The 22,586-nt window shown below is 42.1% G+C and overlaps 1 protein-coding gene across 2 annotated transcripts in view; it reads right to left on the bottom strand.

Annotated features, from left to right (window-relative positions):
- CHN2 (chimerin 2) overlaps positions 1-22,586 on the bottom strand; it is a 481,322-nt gene that overhangs the window by 86,572 nt on the left and 372,164 nt on the right. For both annotated transcript variants that reach the window (XM_073677920.1, XM_073677921.1), the window contains exon 7: positions 7,794-7,871. In XM_073677920.1, the coding sequence (XP_073534021.1) occupies positions 7,794-7,871 (78 nt within the window). The remainder of the gene's footprint in view (positions 1-7,793; positions 7,872-22,586) is intronic.

Here is a 22,586-nt window from a genome sequence, read left to right as displayed (position 1 = left end):
ACTAACCTCCCTGTGCCCGATATTGCCATTTCCGTTTGTGGCTCAACCATTACTCCCCAGCAACAAGCCCGCTGTCTTGGGGTCATTTTTGATTCAGATCTTTCCTTCACTCCTCACATCAAATCACTCGCTCGTTCATGTCATCTACACCTCAAAAACATCTCAAGAATCAGGACTTTTCTCACCTTTGACTCGGCAAAAACTCTTACTGTAGCTCTTATTCATTCCCGTCTGGACTACTGCAACTCTCTACTTATTGGGCTCCCTCTTACTAAACTCTCCCCTCTCCAATCCGGCTTAAAGCAGCAGCCAGGATCATATTCCTCGCCAACCGCTACACAGATGCCTCTTCCCTGTGCCAGTCATTGCATTGGTTGCCCATCCAATACAGAGTTCAATTTAAACTTATCACGCTTACCCACAAAGCGCTCCATGCTTCAGTACCCCCCTACATCTCCTCCCTTGTCTCAGTCTACCACCCTACACATGCCCTCCATTCTGCCAATGACTTAAAACTAAAATCTTCCATAATCTGAACTTCCCACTCCTGTCTTCAAGATTTCTCGCGTGCTGCGCCAATCTTTTGGAATGCACTACCCAGGACAGTTCGATTAATTCCCAATACCCACAGTTTCAAGCAGACCCTAAAAACCCATTTCTTTAGACTGGCGTATCGCCTCCACACACTATCTGTCCATCCCAGTTGTCCGTCCCAATTTTCCCCCATATTAAAATCTTCTTCAATTTCAGGTTCATGCCAACCATGCACTTAATAGCCTCGGTCAGGACTGTACACATACTGGCAGGCGATCAGTCCATGTATTATTATTTATCCTATTTAGTATATCAAGGCTGCATTATACAATATATGTGCAATCTACCTTTTGTGTCTCGCCCATTTCCTCATAGACTGCAAGCTTGCGAGCAGGGCCCTCACTCCTTTCGATATGAGATATGCTTATTCTGTATTGTCTGTATAAGTCCCCCCTAAAATTTGTAAAGTGCTGCGGAATATGTTGGCGCTATAAAAATAAAAATTATTATTATTATTATTATTATTAACCATTGGGGCCACATGTGTCCACTGGGTCACAGCTTGGAAACGCCTGGTTTAGGGTGTGATGAAGGAGCGTATATAAACTATTAACCCCTTCGAGACAAGGGAATTTGGGGTTTTTGAGCTTTTGTTTTTTTCTTCCCCTTCTTCCAAGAACCATAACTTTTTTATTTTTATGTCAACATAACTGTATGGGAGTTTGTTTTTATTGCTGGACAAGATGCAGTTTTGAATGACTCCATTAATTTGACCACAAATGTACTGAAAATGGGAAAAAAAATCCAAATGGGATGAAGTGTGAAGAAAATTCAATTCCTCCATTGTTTTGGGGCTTTGTTTGTACAGTGTTCATTGTATGGTAAAAAAAATGACTTGTGAAATTGATTCTCCAGGTCATTATGATTACAGCAATATTAAATTTGCATTTTTTTGTAATTTTCCGAGAACCTTTTCATTTTTCCATGGATGGAGCTGTTGGGCTGCTTGCTTTTTTGACATGGAGTGCTGATGTTTTCAATAATACAATTTTGGGGTCCAAATGATAGTTTGATTGCTGTATTTTTTCAAAGGGAGGTGTAGTAATGGATTTTTGTCGTTTTGAGATTTTTTTTATCTTTACGGTGTTTACCAATTGGACTATTTCATTTTACATTTTGAAAGTTTGTACTTTTACAGACGTAGTGATACCAGATATGTTTCTTTTTTAATTAATTTATTTTTAACCGGGGAGAAGGGCTGTGATTCAAATTTTTATATACCGGCATTTGTTATTTATTCCTTTTTTTTTCTAACTTTTTACTTTATTTGTCTCTTTATCGGACCTGAACTTGTGATCGTTTGATCGCTTATACTATATACTGTAATAGCACAGTATAGCAGTATATAGTATAAATCACAGTCTCTTTTAAACCCCAGGATGTTGGTGTGCTTCAGGGGAGTACCAAACCATGGAAGTGACGGGCCTTCAACTGTCCCCCGCTGCCATGGTAACTCATTGGTGCCCCATTATCGTACCAACAGGGCTGATGGGAGCTGGCAAGAGAGCACATCGGCAGTGACATCATTTAAATGCCATGGCTGTAATTTAGCTGTCATCTGAGCCCTCTCCACACATGGCCACCTCAGCGCAGAAAGTACATTTATGCCTATATGCACGAAGGCAGTGTCAGACTGGGATATAAGGGCCCACCCGTAACCATCTCCAGGACCTCACTTTACAACTACATGCAAATGTGACATTATCCTCAATCACAAATTTATATAACAATGAACTGGGTAGATCTATAAATGAATAAGATGCTGCCTCTGTACATAGTGAATAAAGTACTGTATATTATGCCAAGTTCTGCTCATATATGAGGGTGGAGGCCCAGTCTTGCATAGGGGCCCACCGGAGGATTCCCCTGTTCTCCTGGGGGCCAGTCCAAGCCTGCACGGAGGGGTAAGCTAACTAAATACTTTATGTTGAGGGTATATCTTATAAAATGATCAAAACATAAGGAAGAATTCTGCTTTGTGTCCTATGCTTTTTGTTTTCCTCGTCAGGATCTACTTGATGTCCATTCTCACAAGTTGGCAAGCATAATGTAAGTCATACTGACTGTAACTGTACAGTATGAATGTACTCCTAAGTGCTCCACATGGCTTCCATATAGCTGTATGCTGGTTGAAATAAATTGATCTCTTTGATATACAACAGTGACTCTGGACATGCAGGGGCATGTAAAAGTTTGGCCACCCCTGGTCAAAATTCCTGTGATTGTGAATAGTTAAGCAAGTTGAAGATTAAATGATCTCTAAAAGGGCTAAAGTTAAAGATGACACATTTCCTTTGTATTTTAGGCAATTGTAATTTTTTACATTTTAAAAATTACAAAAAGGAAAATGGGCCGATGCAAAAGTTTGTGTACCCTGTTGCAAAAAAAAGCTGAAGTTGAAAAGAGGATGGCTTCTACAAATGGATAATTATCCTAAACACACGTCTCAATCCACAATAGACTACCTCAAAAGGCGCAAGCTGAAGGTTTTACAATGGCCCTCACAGTTCCCTGATCTGAACATCACTGAAAATCTGTGGCTAGACCTCAAAATAGCAGTGAATGCAAGACGACCCAGGAATCGCACAGAACTGGAAGAATTTTCCAAGGAAGAATGGATGAAAATCCCTCAAATAAGAATTGAAAGACTCTTGGCTAGATACAAAAAACATTTACAAGCTGTGATGCTTTGAAAATCGGGTGCTACTAGGTACTAGCCATGCAGGGTACACAAACTTTTGCATCGGCCCATTTTCCTTTTTCTAATTTTTAAAATGTAAAAAATTACTATATTTTTTTTTTTTGCTTAAAATACAAAGTAAATGTGTCATCTTTAACTTTAGGCCTTTTAGAGATCATTTCATCTTCAGCTTGCTTAACTGTTCACTATAACAGTAAATTTGACCAGGGGTTCCCAAACGTTTACATGACACTCTATATACAGTACAGATCAAAAGTTTGGATACACCTTCTCATTTAAAGATTTTTATGTATTTTCATGACTATGAAAATTGTACATTCACACTGAATGCATCAAAACTATGAGTTAACACATGTGGAATTATATACTTAACAAAAAAGTGTGAAACAACTGAAAATATGTCTTATATTCTAAGTTCTTCAAAGTAGCCACCTTTTGCTTTGATGACTGCTTTGCACACTCTTGGAATTCTCTTGATGAGCTTCAAGAGGTAGTCACTGGAAATGGTCTTCCAACAATCTTGAAGGAGTTCCCAGAGATGCTTAGCACTTGTTGGCCCTTTTGCCTTCACTCTGCGGTCCAGCTCACTCGAAACCATCTCGATTGGGTTCTGGTCTGGTGACTGTGGAGGCCAGGTCATCTGTGGTGGTAGTGGAGGTGCAGTGTGGATGGTAAGAAGACTCAGAGTCGGGCTGTGCAGTTCAGGGTTTTTACTTACTGCTGTTCTGTTGGTCACTCTGGCCTTGAGTGACCGCCCGAGCCGTGCTGCGTCCACCAGGTCCTGGACTCGGCCAACCCCCAAGCAATTCTGGAGCGTGGTCCTGAGCTCCCTTTCTGACTTTCCTTTCTACTGGCCGTTCCCACCAGGGATCCACTTTTGGCCGGCTCCCTCGGGTCTCTTGGTGGTCAAGCCTCCTCTGGGCTCCCTGACCCTATGCTTGGTGTGCCTTTCTAGTGGATTTGGTGAGGGTCGCGGCAGATCCTGACCACGACCTCCGGTTCCTGGCTAAGGTTTACTTCTGCCTCTGCCAGCTTGGGTTCCGGTACCCGTGTCCGCCAACCCTTCACCCTTCTGTCCTTATTCTGGGATCTTGGGGTTCCTTCTGTCTTTCTTTCTCTGGGTCCTTCTGACTCCTCTCTCCTCTGCTTCACTGCAGGCTTTGCTCTGGAGCTGGGCCCAGCCGGAGCCACAGCTCCCTGTCAGCCTTCCTGGCTGAGCTCCTCTGCTCTGCTTCTCCTCAGGCTGAACTCACCCTGATCTAAGATGGTGCCCACCTTATATACTCCCTCTATGTGTGAGCCCAGGTGACCAGCACCCAATGAGCTCCTAGCTTTACCCAGACTGCTCCCCCTATCTGCCCTTACACTACTGGGATGTTCCACCCCCCTCCCACTCCAGCCAGGGACAGACGCTGTCGTACCTGCATATATACTGGTGGGAGTACCGTAGTTCTGTCCCCCGGAAATGGGATGTATGTAGTGCATGCAGCCTACTAGCTCAGTTCCACACTCCATCCTTACCCGGGAGTGGAATACCACACCTCTGGGTTGAGGTGCAATACCCCTGTAGCAGCCGAATCCTCAGGGTGCTACATTTATATCTGTGGAACAATAGGGAATATGTACCAAGGCAACTACATTAACCCAAAAAGACACATATTAGTGCCAAGGACTGACGTGGTTTAAAGCCGTAAAATCGCAGTAAGATGCAATCTAGAAACTGATTTCTTTGCCCTTGAACATCTTCCTTGGATACCCGGCAGTAGATTGGGAACACCATGTACTTTACTCACTTTTTTATGTCTATAAAACATTTACCAGAACAGAGCAAACACATTACATTTTATTACAAAGGGTTAAGATTTGTACTTTATAAGTAATGTACCTACAGTTTTGCATTGGTTATGTAAGAATATCACTGTGGGGTATCAATCCGGAATCAGCCATTTAAGCGATTTTCTATAATTCTTCATGACAGAAACAATTTGCAGCATAATAAAAAGTGCTCTGTAAAACAACCGTTACATGTGGCAGATCCGTCATTTCTCAGGGACGTCCATCCTATTGAAGTCTCATGTAATGAAGGAACAGTGGAATGAACTCGGCAGAGATTGGAACAGATGTGTGTAACGGTCCAGTAATTACTCGGAGAGGACCGCGGCTCCCAGAAGAGGGGGGGAGGGAAACAATCACGTGTACCAATTTGTCTGCCTGCGTCCCATCTGTCAAATGAGATTTAATAATGTGTATCTTGGAATTCTGTTTGTCCTTCTACAATGATAGCATATGCAACAATATTTATCTATCTATATTTCTTTCCAACTATCCATCCATCTAGCATCTATACATATAGTTCATACAGAGGACTAGGGAGGGTTCACATGGTTAAATATGAAAGCGTCTTAGGGGTAACTCTAAGACCTCCGCTGTGGTTGTGTAACACACTAGTAGAATTAAAACTAAATTCGATTGGAGTACGTGAAAAATTGTGAAATGGCAAACAAGCAATAGGTAACGCAATGACAGTCTCTTCTATACCAATATAATAGGGGAGGAGGTTCTGTTTGCCAAAATCAAATCACTGCTCTTAAAGGGGTTTTCTGGTGACTAAGTGTAACTGCATATCTATACAATGTACTATTAATGTCCAATAGGTGAAGGTGCACAGTTCTGAGACGCCTACTATATCTACGGCCCCTTTCGTTTTTTTTCCTGACACAGCACAGTCCTATTTACTAGGATTTCGCTGTGTTGCAAAATCCAGACAAAGCTCCTTCTGTGCCAGAAAAAAGCCAAAGGGGATGCATCCCCTCTATTTGAAGCATCAGTTTAAACCACAATGGTATGCCTTCAGTGTTAGTCATTGGAATAGCCTTTTAACACCTAAGAAAGAAAAACATCACAATTTTTTTTTGCAGTTGTCAATAACCAAAACCTTGAAGTTGTAATAATAAGTTTACTTATCAACCTTTTATGCAGTAATTAAAGGTGTTCTCCTCTATTATCACTTCTAATTAATCAAGCTTCTCAATGGGGCAGCGATGTGGAGGTGCAACTTCATTCTGCCTACAAGGACTGCACCCGCACACCTGGACATGGGATAAGGAACAACCCCTGTGAGCATTAAGGCACAATACTCAGTCAAAATACCATTTTATGTGTCAGATTATCAATAGGTTTATCACTAGAGATGAGAGGATCGGTTCCAGGGGACACATCAGTATTATCCGACCTGGCAAGCCGTCCTGTATGCGTCATACCGCAGCAATGACATAGCGGTAGGCTGGCTAATTAAAAGAGGAGATGAGGATGCCATGTTCGCAGGGCTCTTGTTCAGTGGTCACAGAATACTTATGTGGCCACTGAACCAGGGTTATGGGAATTTGCTAATCTCTGCTTGTCAAATTTGGTGTGCACAAGCATGGATACAAACATTTCACATTTATAACCATATAAAATAGGAATATCGTGTCCAAATGGAATATGCCAGTGTGGCCACACTAGTTACAGCCACACTAGTTACAGCTTTGGAACTCTGGAAAATGTTTTTGTTCCTGGAGAACTCCCAATGTCATACCTGCCTTAAAAAGGGTTAAAGTAGAGGCTAGTAAGTAGAGATGAGCGAACCCGAACTATAAAGTTTGGGGTTCGTACTGGACATCTAGTATCTGGTGCTGAACTCCGAACACGGAGTTCTCCTGGAAGTCCGTTATACAGTTTGGGAGGAGAGAGAGTTGGATTAAAGTTTGGTCGGGTACCAGAACCCGAAATTCCACGGGTCCGATCATCCCTACTTGTAAGCCATTCTATAATTCTTGCCCGGTTGTAGGCTGAAACCAATTTGCCTTTCCTTTATAAAGGGATGAGTTTAGTGGGTTTTGTGTTTTGGGTGACCTCTGATCAGTGCTGAGTGCATATGCATCCTGCTTCTTTACATCTAGTAACCATCAAATGGAACTTCGATAAAAGTCATAATTACATGATTCACACTTATGTATATAGCTCTTTTGGGCTGTATGGTTTGATTGTAACTGGTAGAATTTACATGCAGTCCTATGTAAGATACACTGCCTGTTATCATGAAGCACTTACTAATTGACAACATCCGCTCTACTAAAAGCATATGTAAAACACAGTTATATTAGATGAGCATGAAATGTGATTTTTCACATTACTTTAAGGAATGCAAAGCAATTATCTCTTCAGATTTTTATATTGCCAGTGCAGTTTAGGGGTTAACGTAATGTGGATGTCTCTCTGGCTGCCAATAACTCCTTCCTGTCAGATGCATTAGCAAGAAAGAAAGTTGGCCACTGTGGTTAAACAAGGAATTCCAGACAAAGGCGATGATTCTCGTTACGTCCGAGATTGTCTAAATAACTGTAAAGAGGCAAAACCGTGTTCTTACAAGGAAATGTTCATTGACAGAAGGACTTGCGGCAACGAGACCTCTAATCTGGTCTGGGAAATGAGAAAAGATGAAGAAAAGGTCTCTTACCTTGAAGTTGTGTGCTTTCTCATAGTTGAAATGGTTGTCATTTTGCGTCAGGGCTGCTCTTCTGACCAGAGAGGTGATCTGTGAATAGGCAAAGAGTTTCAGAGGCTGCCACAATAATGCACTCCTGCCACCCACTTTCACCCCTAGTGCCAGCGCCAAAAGCTCCTGGTGCTTTCTGCCTTTTTTGGACTTTTGGACAGCCGTATAGTTCTTCTCACTCTCCAACCATAGCTCCTCAGACAGCATAGTGTCAGAATCCCAGATCTTTTGAGTTTCCTCCTCCGAGCCTTGATGGCTTACAGGCACTAGGCTGGTCCAGCTGCTTCTGAGGCTACACAGCAGATTTGAAGCAGCTGTAGCCCATTCTGCAGAGACCTCCGACATGTGACTTGAATGGGCTGTCTTGTGGGATGGAAGAAGCTTCTGCATTTCAATTACTAGTTGACCCGCTTTGTGTTAGTTCTCAAGACAGACGTGTGCCTGAGACAACGGCAGCCCTCACACTGATCACAGACAAAAGACCCTCCTCAGCAACCGCATCCAACCACAAGTTACCAGCGGATGGGAGGGAGGAAGATTTACAAGCCACTTGCACAACTCAAGGAGCATCACTTCTGCAGATTGAGCATATCACAAGAAGCCTCATGCTCCTCTGGCTGGATCGTGTCCCAAAAAAAAGAGACTTTGGAGACTGGAAAGTAATAGATTAAACCAGGCTAAATCCTGCTGATGGATTAATCTTGAAATGATAAAATCTCTCCCTTTTCATATCCTGTGTGAGTGTAAATCCCGCAGGAGTCTGAGGAGGATTAGCAGAGGGCTCTCTCTGGCACGTCATTTTTAATCTATGGCTTCCAGATTCCTCTAATAGGTTCCCCTTATAAAGTATGGACATTTTTTAACCCGTTCACAGAACAAGCCTTACATATATACATGAACCTCAGGTGGTCTTACATGACCAATGTGCTTAATCTACTAAATTGGGGATGAGTAATAGTGAGGATGTACATGACTATTGTATATATTAACGACTCATCCAGACACATAGATGTTATACAGTTTACTCATCCTGGACTTCTAATAGATTAAGTGTGTTTATACAGCCTGTGAAAACGGGATAAATCCTGGGACAAGGAAACCCCTTTAAAGATGGTCAACAATCCCTATGACAACTTCTACATCTTGTCAACACTTTGGAGATTAATTTTAAAGGGTGTCTGTCACCCCCAAAATGCTAATTAAACCACTTATGTAGAAGACTTACCACCTATAAATATCATAACTTTAGTATATATTTTTGTGGTTTAGGTACCAGAAAAAAAAGCAATTTATTATTCAAGGGAGGGGGCTCCGGTGCACCCTTGGTGTGCACAGGAGCTTAGGGCATCACTAGTACACCACCTCAGTTTGCAAATTCATCACTTTGACACATCTTGATTGATAGCACTCAAGCGAGCACTGCCTGAACGCAATCAGTGGCACTGTACCTCCACAGTGACACGGCAGAAAATCTGCCGTCCTCAGTGTCAGTGTGTGCTCACAATGTCGGCTCCTGTCTGCAGTACAGTACTGAACCATGGCCGCAGACAGGAGCCAATGACGAGAGCGCACACTGACGCTGCAGGAGCCCAGCCGCTCATACAGCGTCAGTGTGCACACTCATCACTGGTTGATGTCTGCAGCTTCAGTACTGTACTGCAGACAGAGGCCGATGATGGGCTCTAGTAGTGTCCATGCAGAGATGCAGTGTTGTTGACTGAGTTCAAGCTTGAGTGCTCTCAGATATAACAAACTGCTCAGTATGCAAACTTAGGGGACATAATGGTGCACTGAGCCCTTGGTCAGGCCAAGGGAGCACCAAAGGCCCGTAATTTGCATATGACATAAATCATTTTTTTTCCAGGAAACTAAACGACTTAAAGCTATACAACAGGTATTTTTATAGGGGATAAGTCCCCTACATATCGTACTTCTATAAGTGGCTTAATTAGCGTTTTGGACTGTGACAGACTCCCTTTAACATACTTTATATCGAAAAGATGTCTCAACAGAGTCCACCCGTCATCCGTAGACTACAGTATCTTAAAAAATGTATATGTTAACATATTAGTTGTTTTTTTTACTGTATGGCACTAGATTGTATTCAATTGGCAAATTGTATAACAACGCAATTCAAAAAACCTGACTTGTAATGTACATCTACACGTTAATTTTTTGCATTTATTAATATTAACCTATGAATTTACAAAAAAAAGATAAATCAATCTATTTATTTAATTTTGCATTGCACTGAAGTGAACAGGATGCTGAAGAAGAAATGATGCATTACATGCCTGCAACGAAGTCAACGGACCAAAAATTAATGCACATGGACACTGGGTCTCTTAGAGGGAGAATTACTCTTTGCAGCAGCTACCTAATATTGCTAGCAAAGAAAAATGCTATCATGCAACAACATTTGGACACTTACCAAATTTAAAGACTATGTTGGCCAATTCTGCATTGTCTAAGAATTAAAGGGGTTGTCTCAACATCTTAAATAGAAAAATTGCAAGGTGTTTGTAAAAACAAGCAACTTTGAAATTTACATCTTAGTAAAAATCCCCTCTGTTCTCAAGAACAGAGGGATTTTTAATTTACGTTACTGCTTGTTGGATAGGCTACCGGCTACCCATGCAGTCTATCGGCTACCCATGCAGTCTATCAGAGGTGGCCAGTTTTGTAGGCAACGTGCAAGCACTTGATCATTGGAACTGACCAGTGCTGTGCTCTCTGATGATGCAGAGGCAGAGCTCTGTTGCAGGTCTAAAATGTCAATCTTCTGGCGCTCACCAACTCCAGGCAAGCAGCAAGCCGTGATGCACAAGAGCAGTGTGCTCCTGAAGAAACATGATACGCTAAACATCAGCGGTGGCACACTGCGTGACGTTGCACTTGTTTATCTATATAACTGTGCTACAATCCTGACCCTTTAACAAGTCTTGCAGAAAGGCCAGGGATTTAAGCTACGCGAGACATTCCTATGCAGACATCTCAGACCAGAGGCTAGTTTTTGTGGTCCTCTCAGTCCTCCATGCACCTAAAAGAGCAATGTCAGACCTTGGATCCACTACATGTGGTTACCAGGCATGCCACTGGCCAGAGCTCCCTTGCTATAGAATCCATGTATATATCGATATCACTGTGCTGCCCGATTTTTTTCATTGGACCCACTGAGTACGTCCTATTCTAACCCTCAACATGCGGTAAATTGACCTGCGGTGCATTTTTGAAATCCGCACGTGTCAATTTCTATTGCGGGAAATATGCATTATATTTGCAGATTTTCCACATAAGCTTGAATGAAATCCACAGGTAAAAACAGCAAATTATTTTTTTATTCTGTTTCCGCAGCAGAAACGCACTAAAAACACGTGTTGTGTCACATGACTTTATAAATAATGTTTTATCAAAGTCAAATACCAGGAAATGTCCCAAGCAATTAGTTTTACTTATGTGACAGACCAAAAAGGGACAAAAACCCGTAGCAAACAAAAGATATAAAAACGCATATAAAAAAAAAGATAAAAAGTGCAGTTAGCCTTTGTTAGCTAATAGGTGCAGAAATGCTGCAACATCAAAAACTCACCAAATACTCGTCGTGGGAAAGTAGCATAAAACTGTTACCAAATCACAGATTACCTGCACACTACGAGCGGGAACAACACAGATGGAACGATTGTGTCCTTGTTTCACTACAACTCCATTCCTGATATTCTGAAAGACTTTATGGTGAGACACAAACATGTTTCTTATTACACACTGCTATCTCTATTTCACATGATGATGGTGATCGTTTGGGCTTTGATTGATGTTATTGATGACTTAAAGGGGTAGTCCACTACTAGGGCAACTCCTTCTTGATCTAAATGTTTGGCGCTGATAAAATAAAAAAGCTTATAGTCACCTCCCGTGCTGGCGCCGTTCCAGTGGTGTAGGCACTCTGGGTGAGGAAGAGGAAGTGAGAGGTCAGCTGTAGCCGCGACTTGATGTTCAATTTGTCTGAAGGCGGGGCCAGTGACGCCAGCACTAATTGGGCGCCAGGTTCGCATGTCAAAACCGCACAGGAGCCCTGGGACAGCTAGTGCCGACACTGCTGGAACGGCGACGGCACGGGAGGTAAGTATAAGCTTTTTTATTTTATTGGGGCCAAGCATGGGGTATGAGAAGACTTGTCCTAGTAGTGGACAACTTCTTTAACAAAATTAGAGATTTGCTCCATTATTTGAGTGGATACAGCGATACAGTGGATGGTCCCGTTTCTGTAACTAATTGTATGTGTCCATATCTAGCATCTGAGCTATGTTACGTAATGGTCATTATTCACACACGATAAGCGCGGAGGTTTTTATTTGTTATTTTTGCGTATTAGACATTTGTGCTCATTCTACAACAAAGATGATGACAAATGAAGTGGTAGCGGGTTCCTGTGTTTGGAGACGTATTGTCAGTTGGGAGAACATGAGACCCTATTACACTTGTTGAGTTGCCCAGACCATGGGTATGCAATTAATTTTCCCAAGGGGTCATATGAAAAGTGGGACTGTTGTGTTGGGCTGAACCAGTAATCTGAACATAATCCAGCTCAATATGAATTTTATTGCTGCAGTCAATCACTTGGCTCTACGGTTCTCTGATCAGCTGCAGCCATCATGTGTACATTGTTCTCATATATATTACGAGAACAGTAGGAAACACAGCGCTCAGAACACCCAAGGGCAGTGATACAGGAGGTAGGTGTGCTTTTTTATTTTATAGCAGCAGTTTGGGGACATTTAAAGAGCTTGTCCATTAGTAGAGTAACCCTTTAAAAGTGGGTTTTCACATATAAGATAATAGATGTAATTTTTCTTCTTATAATAAAAAATACAGACAGGGACAGCCAGAGGGTGGCATGTGGCCTGTGGGCCGCAATTTGCCCAAGTTTGGCCTACCTTTTACATAAAATCACTTATCAGGGGCAGTAGGAGCTGGAATTCACCGTGACAAAGATTTCCTTTTTCATTCTATCATAATCCTGAATGTATTCATTTGCTTTGATGTTAGTTCTAGCTCCCAATGAAGGACTGTGCTAGAATCTCCTAGCCTCCAACTAGGTGTACTAGGAAAAAAATCACAACTAAGACACAGTTACTTGTGGAAGGAAAACACTGAAGAATTACAGGAAACGAACACTCAAAAGGCCCCGATTCAGTAAGACTGCCGTTTTATATGTTAGTGTTAGTTAAGGGAGTGCAGAAATAAGATGTGCCGAATTCATTAAGAGAAGCACGCGACTTAAAGGGAATCTGTCACCAGGTTTTTGCCACCTAATCTGAGAACAGTATAATATAGGAGAAGACCCTGATTCCAGTGATGTGTCACTTACTGGGCTGCTTAGAGTAGTTTTTTTTAAAAAAATCACTGTTTTATCAGCAGGATGCTGCTCTAAGATGGGACAGTAAAATTCCTTTTCTGAAATAGGCACATCTTACTGGAGTAACATTTACTGGAATAAGGAATGCTACCATTTTTGTTGAGCAGGCATCACCATGCCCCATTACACCCTGGCTCCTCCCCAGCTCCACCTCAGGAATTATTTAATTTTTGGGCGCAAACAATGTGGATATAAACATCTCACCTCCAACATGATAACATGGAAAGTGGTAAAAAATGTATACTGTGCAGAATTTTACAAAAAACTTTTTTTTCCGCTTTTGGATTATCTCTGTTCTGTGGGAATTTCACTCCACTCTGATCACAAAATATACGGCTGTTATATAGCGCTATATTAAGGCAATCATAATAAATCTGCAGATTATTTTTTTCAATTAATTTCTGTAGATCAGCAGAATGTTTTCAGCTGCGACAGATGAGTGTGCTGCTCTTGTGGGAGACAGTGACCTCCTTCTCAAGTAATTATGTTTGGGAGGACAGGTCTAGATGTGACAGGTCAATGTCCTTTTGAGGTAAGGGTACGAAGTCATATCAGAAGCCAAACAAGCTGCTTAGTTGTACAATCATAGTCCTGACCAGCTCACAATGATTTAACTAATTGTTTCTTATTGATTAATTTTAGAGAAGTGTTTAATGGGAACCTGTCAGCTAGCTGATTCACGCAGACCAAACCGCGAGCAGTATGAATCGCAGCCTGGATACAGTTGCTGCTAGGTATATTTTTCTCTTTCTTTTTCCATCAAAAATATACTCTAGAAATCCAGCTGGGGACCATAGCAGGAGAGCAGACTAGTCCAACTCCGCCACTGGCTCTTCCAAGGGCTGCTGCAGGTGATTGATAGGTCTCTTGCATAGGGAGATTACATTTCAATTACATTTCAATCACTTCAATTCTAAGCTACTTCATTATATTCTATAGAAAAAAATAGGTATTCCGTCTTTAATTATCTTAGAAATCCCAGCAAGTGGTGATAAAATAAATGGCTATTCAATGCATTTCTATGAACAACAATTTTTTGCAGTGATATAAAAAGTTTAGATGGACATAAAGGGTTTTCCGATCTTAAGTTATAACAGGAATAACTCCATCCAGGGGCTACCGACTTGAGGTGGAGATATGAAAACAGCTAATGTCTCGTAGAAATGGAGTTATGAAAACTGAGTAGCACAGCGAGCCACACTACTTTGTAGCCCTCACCACTGGTGGTCAGTGCCTGGACTGTGTTACCCATCAAAGTAGTAAAAGGCCAAGATGTAAAAAAAATCCCTTTAGCTCAATAAGACTTGGTTCACAGGTAGCAGCCTCGGCACCTCTTTGCATCAATTTTCAAAAATTGCAGCGAAACCTTGCTGTTTTTACCACAGTTTTGGAAAATCCCAGCAAAACCACACAGAAATGTGAGAGCTTAGCCCAACACTGTATGTATTCCTATATTATTTGTTGTATGATGATGTTTAGACAGATATTGAGTGGATTTATGACATGTACAGGGGGGACTCCCTTATGTCAGTCCAATACTCGGCACTGATTGATTGCTCATTACACAACATCCAGCACCTGGGTCTCCAAGTTAATTCAAGTCTTTGCTTTTAAGCTCAAATTGGTGGGTTATAAAATATTCAGCAAAAACTTGTTTAACATGATGACTCTGGGTTTTCGCCTTTCCCAGGGGATGGAATTGTGCTACACGCCACTTCTCATGATAAGTTTTCCCATCTAACAGTCACTACCCGCCCATTTTGTATGTAGGTCAAACATAAGAGATATAATGCGGCCATTGCAGACTTGTTACTGTGAATGTGGTTGAAATATATGAGCAAATGAAAGAGCAGCACCATCTTGCCATAGGCGGAAGCACTGTCGGTGGATTTTAGTCCGTGTCTGGAGAATGGGTTCAGTTCTCTGTTCTCAGCGTTGTGGCAGAGAGAACTTGAAATCAGTGATATTTTTTTAATAATGTTAATCTCTTTACACGTTATCATGACTTCAGTAGGTGCCTCCCAGGCATTTACTGCTTCACATAAAATCTTCTACTGCTCCATATACTATGTAGTCCCAGAGCAATAGTCAGTAAAGTAAGATATTTTAACCCTGTAATCACAAGCTTCACATTACAACTTACAATTTCATTACAAAAGTAATCTATCTCCTCAATTTCCAGTGGCATGTAGACCATTGGAAGTGGTTTTTACCTTCCTCTACGTCAGTGGTTCTCAACCTGTGGGTCGTGACCCCTTTGAGGATCAAATGACCCTTTCACATGGGTTGCCTAAGACCATTGGAAATATGTGTGTTTCTGATGGTGTTAGGCAGGGCCGCCATCAGGGCATTACTGCTGTTACTGCTGTATGGGGCCTGGGCCCCATCCGGGGCCCCCCCGTCTTGTGCTACTGCTCACCAGGCCCCGGGGTATTGCATGCCGGCCACCGGTGGCTTACATCTCGGCGCAGGGAGCTTCAGCCTTGGAGATCTCACGGCCGTGCAGCTCCAAGGGAGTCCCTCCACCTCTTCTGTGAGGCACTGGAGTCCAGAAGTGGAGCTGCAGGGATCGTATGAGAGGTAAGTATGAAAATGTTTTTGTTTTTTTTAATACAGTTAATTAAATGGTCTTGGGGCACATGATGAACTGAGAGTGGGGGGTGGTGAGGGCATATAATGAACTGGGAGTGGGGAGAGCACATGATGAACTGGGAGTAGGGGTGGGGAGAGCGCATGATGAACTGGGAGTGGGGGTGTGGGGAGAGCAAATGATGAATTGGGAGTGGGGGGAGCAAATGAATTGGGAGTGGGGGAGCACAAATAATAATGAATTGAGGGTAAGGGACAGGGAGAGCAAATGATTAATTGAAGATGGGGGTTGGGAGAGCAAATGATGATGAGGGTGGAGGGGGAAAGCAAATGATGAATTGGGAGTGGGGGAGAGTAAATGATGATGAAGTGGGGGTGGGAGGGAGAGAGGACATGACAAAATGAATTGTGGCAGATGGGAGCATGTATGTAAATATAATGAATCGAGAGAGTGGGGGTGTTGAAGATGACGGAGTGTAATTGGTAATGAATTGGGGCAAAGAGTACAGGTTCTAATTGATTTATATATTTATTAGGTGGGGAAAGTGGCTATTTACAGTTAGTGGAGGCACTGTGGTGAATTACAATTTATATTTGGAATGGTGGGTTGCATAATTACTAATTATATATTAATGGTGGGTGCACGTCTGTATTCAGCCGTGTAATGTAGAAGTTTGGGAATGTGCTCTAGATAGCTCTAGATAGCTGTGTTATTTTATGCAGAGACGAGTCCTGGATGGAAGAAGTGATGGCGATCTGCGCTGGATGAAAAGCGAAGATAGAGGACTTCAACTAGAGACGTCACTGGTGAGTCAGTGTGTTATCTGTACACTGACACTATATACTATGTACAGAGCTCCCTGTGTATTATGTCACTGGTAAGTCACTATTATCTGTACACTGACACTATATACAGAGGTCCAGTGTATAATGTCACTGGTGATCCCTGTATTACATGTACATTGACACTATATACAGAGCTCCTGTCTACCTGGGTTGCCTACCAGCCGTGCTCATCTGTCGTGCCTGTCGGCTTCAGCCATCAGTCCCATGGGAGTCGTATGCTCTCACATGAGGTTGGTCCCAGAGTGGCACCTGGTCCACCTTCCCGGTCTCTCCTTGGTTCACGGAGTCGATTAAGCCGTCGTGTAGCCAGGGTCGGTCCAGGTAGGCACTTAGTTAAACCCCTCTGGTCACTCCTTGTTTCTCAGCACAGAGCTTCCACCACCCGGGCCCGTAACATCCGGGATGTAACATTTTTCTTAAAGGGATTGTCCGGCAGTCACATTTTGATAACCTGTCTGCAGAAAAGGGCATCATTATGAGATCGGTGGGGCTCCGGCTCCTGGCACTCCTACCAATAAGCTGATAACTTTTGTGAGAGGCCAGATGTAAGTAATGTACCAGGTGACACACAGCAATGCCACATATTGTTTAGCGGCTGCTGCTGAGTACTATACCTTTTAGTAGAAAAAGTAGATTGACGTTTCAGAATAGACCGCACTGCTGTATAAAAGAGCAGTTGTAGAGTGGAATAGCAATTTCATAGTTTTAATTGTTATGCATTTCATGCTCGCACCGAGCTCTTTTTCAAAAACAAACTACATAGAACAAAACTGTACTACACCTTGTCTTCTTTTATAACCAAGAAAAAAAATAGAAATGTAACACCAAGGTGCCAAGACATACAATATGGAAAAAATTTGGGGCCACAGGGTGTATATTTAGAGTAACACTATCAATGGGGTACATATAAGACAATCACATGAGAGAAGGATCAATGTGCATACTTCCATAGATCTAATAATAACACGATGGTCTCTGAAGAAGTAGGTCTGAGTAGGTAACATAACCATTAGAGCACTGTCCCTATTACACCCTAAACCAACACCAACCTAACCATGGAGGTTGTCACCCTACAACTAAAATACGATATGACAACCTTGCTGAACGTCAGCTTGCCGTACGTACACCCTAGATGCTGCCCCCGAGGAAACACCAAAGTATTAACACATATATATGCATAATAGCATCCTATAAATGTCTATCCATAAAAAAAAAAAATCAACAGAACTTAATCCACTGAGAAGAAAATTCCCCAATAGAAAGGTAATTTATCTTAAAATCCTCTTGCATTGCATCCCAACATGTTTCCCTTAAAGGGGTTGCCTGGTCCAAATCAATAAGTCTGCAGTCACTCTGTGTGACTGCACTGCAGACTTAAGGATCCCCCCAGCACAGGCACTGTGCGGGGATTTGCCGGTTTCTCAGCCAGGACTGGAGGGTATATATGCGTTATACATATTCCCGGCCAGAGCCTGTCCAGTGGGCACGGCCTCACTCTTATAAACTTGTACTGAGCGAGACTGCGCCCCGTCTAGTGATGTGGCCGTCCAGTGGGCATGGCTGACTAGAGGGCATGGCCTCGCTCCATAGAAGTGTATGGAGTGAGTCCGTACCCACTAGATGGGAGTATGTATAACTCATACATATCCTCCGGTCCTGGCTCAGAAACCGGCGAATCCTCGCAGCGCACAGTGCCTGCGCTGGGGGGGATTCAAAAGTCTGCAGTCACACAGAGTGACTGCAGACTTATCGATTTGGACCAGACAACCCCTTTTACAATCTAGAAGTCCATCAGGGGCCAATCAGGGAGAAACCAGAAGGAGAGCGCTATAAATGAGCATTATGCCCCCTATTCAGCTATAAACAAAGTATATAGACCTCATACTATGACTTGTCTCTCATTCACCTGAGGAATAGATAAAGTGCCTTGGCCACTAAACAATGTACTGAGTCACTTCTCTGGTCAGAAAGTAGCTGGTAAGTGCAGTTGCCGGGTGTTGGACCCTTAGCGTTCTCATGTTGATGACCTATCCTACATAAAGTGTAATGGGAAAGTGAAGAGCAAATGATTTTACTATAGCAGCACTTGTGTTTCTCATTTAAATGGGATCTGTCACCAGATTTCACATTAGAAACTGCATACATTATTTAATAGATCTCTTAGACCTATTGAAGCTGGTGTACTGACTTTGAAAATCCGGAATATCTGTATAACCCTGTTATATAAATTAGCATTTTATTTAATCTAAAGAGTGAGAGAGCTCATGGGTACTATGATCCAAGAATCATAATGTATGCAGTTTGTATTGTGAAAGTTGGTGACAGATTCAACTTTGCATATGAACATCAGGTCAAAGTCATCAGAAATTACCAATTTGTTCATCATTTGCAATTTACATATGAACAATCGTTGAAGTTGGCCATCAATATCAAGTAATAATGTGATCTGTCAGTTTGGATTCTTGTAAAAGTGCACGAAAAAATCATCCAAAATCGCATTAGGACAAGCTATTGCAGCATACGGTATATATAGATGACTTTATTCTGGCTACTTACATGACTTGTCCATAATCGGAGACAGCCATGGTGAACTCAATATTTATCAACATATTACAGTTTAATTCATCGTTAGTATGTAACAACCATTAGTTTATTATACAGCAATGTTATCTCTACCCCTCAACAATATTACAACAGAGGATTCAAAAACTGTGACGTCAGACTCTACAAGAAGTTTATGTTTGAAAAAGGGGCAAGAATGGGACCAGAGCCCAGAAAATCTTACAGTCTGCAGAGAAGAACGGGCCAAGTAAGAGTCAGAGGGTTTATGGTAAGATTTAAGGCATTATAAATGATCACTCTAATAAACACATCAGGCTCTTCGAGCTGATATTAACCCGTCTGCTGGGCCAGATAGAAGTCTAAAATGTCAGGTCTTACGTATATGCTCTTTGACCTATTTTTACACTCAAAATAACCATATTTCTGTTTTAAACAAATTCTTTCAGAAATGACCCCAACGTGGGCGACTAAGTCAAGCCAGTAGTACATCACTTTCCGTCCCTCATTAAACTCTATGAACACAACAGAGCATTTCCTGGAAAAACAGGATGATCTTTAGTTACTTTTCAGATCTCTCTAACATATTAAGTTAAGTAGGCAGATAAATGGATTGTCTCATGAACACAACCCAATTGAGATCAAAGCTATCACAGCAATCAACTGCGTTGCACGTGTCTGGCTCCCATCACATCGGATAACTACCTATTTTTACAGGGGACAGGACTGGCTGACCAAGGCTTCCCTGAGGAAAATCATCTATTTGCTGGTTTATTATCTGGTCATACATGTATACTTGTCAGATTTATTACCTACCATGTAATAGAACATGCCATAGCCAGAGCTGCGCTGTAAATAATAATAATCTTTATTTTTAATATAGCACTAACATATTCCACAGCGCTTTACATACATTATCGTTGCTGTCCCCATCGAGGCTCACAATCTAGATTCCCTATCAGTATGTCTTTGGAGTGTGGGAGGAAACCAGAGAACCCAGAGGAAACCCACACAAACACGGGGAGAACATACAAACTCCTTGCAGATGTTGTCCTTGGTGGGATTTGAACCCAGGACCCCAGCGCTGCAAAGCAACAGTGCTAACCACTGAGCCACCGTGCTGTCCCAACTAGTTCATTCTGTCTCATTCAGGGGACCCTAAACAGGGGACATCTTCTATGATGTCTATATGCGCTAATAGGGCAAAAATTGCAAACCGGGACGTTCTGCCTTTGTTTGAATGGGTTTCAAAAATGGGAAGTTAGTTGGCCTTCTGCGAAACTGACTATAGTGTTTGTATGTCTAATAAAGAAAAGGGACTGATGTGAAGGCTAAATAATCCCTGCACAATGCTATGGAATTTGTTGATGCTTTATATATCACAGGATATATATAACAAAAATAGTAATAATAATAAAAATAATACAATGGGGCATATGGTAGTTCTCTTTCAGTTATATTGGCATCACATTCAGAAATACCCTGTTTGGAGCCATTTTTTATTAATTCTTTATGATACTGATGAGTTGTGAACAGCAAGTGCATTAAAGGGAATCTGTCAGTAGGATCAACCCTACTACGCCAAGAGAGCGAAAGACAAAGAGTAACGGGTAACCATCATTTTCAATGGTGTTTGGGTTCTGGTTGAAGTACGAGTACCACAACCACGAACTTCCACCAGTCTGCCCATCCCTTCTCATAGTAAACATGTTAGAAGCTGCAGCTCTCACAGCTCTGCTGTACTGCAACAATATTGCAACTCTGTCTGTCTGTGAGCTGGAAGCTGAGAGGAACCAGCAGATGTGTCAGGTGTCAGCTCTGCAGTGAGATCAGGAGAGCAGAGAGCGGCCATTATACATCACCCTGGTAATAATTATAATAATCTCTGAAGACAGATTCTCATGTAGATCACTGTTTGGCCCATAGTCCTGGAACAGTTCATTTACATATAAGAAAAACATGGATTTATGCAGAATAAGACATCGGATCACAGATATCAAGGTATCATTTTATTCAGCTTCCTATGATCTACATGCCCATATAGATGGCTTTGTAGGGTTGATCCTATTGACAGATTCCCTTTAAGAGCAGCTCCCTCTCTGGTGGACAAGGCCTGTAAATTTATTGAATGGTCCGCTATTTATTGGAATGGTTGGCAACACTGTTCCTTCATAATTTATAATTTAATTCTTTCTGGCTTGACTGTGATATCTTGGAACAGATATGTTAATTTATATATGTTAGGTCCTGGTCATGTTCTTTCTCCAATCATGCCCATTGGTCATTTTGTTTTCCAAATATTTGTTGTAATATTTGATCTGTAGCTATAATTAAAGACATTAGACTGATGTCAGTCGCAACAGTCGATACCGACGGGTTCTGCCGACGCTTTAGGCCCCAGCCTACTGATTGTCATCGAAGAGGACGATCGGGCATGTCCGAATTTGTACTGATGATCGTATTGTCTCCCAGCAATAAGCCAACGCCAGCCATGTCTGTCAGTGGCTTTCTGATAGAGTACACAGTAACATATGTTAGTGTTAGATGCCACTGTATGGCTACATCACAGGCATATGTTCACCGTACCAGCTATTCATGAGGTTTATTTCGAATTTGTATTACAGCAGATCTGTCACCAAATTTCACAATACAAACTGCATCTATTAGTAAATGGGTCTCTCAGATCAGATGAAAATCCTTCTCAGAATGTTTGTATAATCCTGATAGTATGATGAGCGTTTTATGAGCCAAGATAAAGAGTGAGAGCTGATGAGTCCAAGTGTATTCAGTTTCCACCACTCAGCCTGACTGACAAGTGTAGGTTGTACTGAACAGTGTGAGATATCAGCAGGGAAGAGGGACACTAGGTGGCTGTCAAATTAGGTAGGGAAAGGATCATAAAGCCATTCTAAGACAATGTTCACATAGTGTTTTAGCATACGTTCAGCGGCTCTGTCGGGGCATACACCCAAAGCCCTGCAAAAAGGGATTTGGGCATAGGCGCTGACGGGGACATTGACTATATTGATGCAGAAGGGGTCGCTGTGTGCTCTGTCGTGCATTATTTTTGGCTGCATACATAATATTGGAGGCAGGCAGTAAGATTTAGTTTACTGCAGCTTGCTGCATGCTTCAACTAGGCGTATAATGACGAAAATTAAGTCCAACAGGGCACACTATAACTCCGACTGCATCATTACAGTCAATGGCCCTGTCAGTGTATACACCCAAATCCTGTTTTGTGGAGCTTCAGATATAAACCCCAACAGAGCCACTGAATGAATGCTAAAATGCCATCTGAAAATAGGATTAGGGTATGTGCACACGATGCAGAAATGAAGCAG

Source organism: Phyllobates terribilis, unplaced genomic scaffold (assembly GCF_046119375.1).
Source record: "Phyllobates terribilis strain yellow unplaced genomic scaffold, ASM4611937v1 Scaffold_4__5_contigs__length_816908805, whole genome shotgun sequence".
NCBI classification, from domain to species: Eukaryota; Metazoa; Chordata; class Amphibia; order Anura; family Dendrobatidae; genus Phyllobates; species Phyllobates terribilis.
This window is presented reverse-complemented; position numbering and strand designations above follow the sequence as displayed.